This window comes from Penaeus monodon, chromosome 20 (assembly GCF_015228065.2).
Source record: "Penaeus monodon isolate SGIC_2016 chromosome 20, NSTDA_Pmon_1, whole genome shotgun sequence".
NCBI lineage: Eukaryota > Metazoa > Arthropoda > Malacostraca > Decapoda > Penaeidae > Penaeus > Penaeus monodon.
The window spans coordinates 26,046,720-26,047,144 of record NC_051405.1 but is presented as its reverse complement, the minus strand read 5'-3'; the positions used below and the strand labels follow the sequence as shown (position 1 = coordinate 26,047,144).

The 425-nt window shown below is 43.8% G+C and overlaps 1 protein-coding gene across 1 annotated transcript in view; it reads left to right on the top strand.

The window, feature by feature from the left end:
• Positions 1–425, top strand: part of LOC119585956 — a gene marked incomplete at its 3' end in the record, with an annotated part of 87,813 nt that overhangs the window by 78,127 nt on the left and 9,261 nt on the right. The window contains 1 exon segment of the mRNA XM_037934670.1: positions 232–306. Within this exon segment, the coding sequence (XP_037790598.1) occupies positions 232–306 (75 nt within the window).

Below are 425 nucleotides of genomic sequence, written 5' to 3'. Positions count from 1 at the left end.
AATTTCTAATAAAACGCATGGTCACGTTTTCACGCCAATAGAGATTACTTTGTACACTCACTACACCTTTTAGCACATACGAAACACCCAATAAAATATTCCTGAAATACCGATTAACTTACCCAGATGCCCCCAAATGAAATGCCTGCCCATAAATACCGTATAAATGGATTTTCAAGTTCCTGACCAATAGATGCATGATGCTTACTGAACACACACTCACAACTGCAGCATCACCACGATGAGGCCGCGGAATGAGATGCCTTTGGTGCCTTATGAGGACAGCCGGTCAGCCTACGTGCCCAGGTAGTGCCAACTTATAGATATAGACACTTGCGTACGTGTATGTAGGCTCGCACGCAAGCATAGAAACGCATACATACCTAGACACCCACACATATCTAAACTGACACACACGTCCTTAA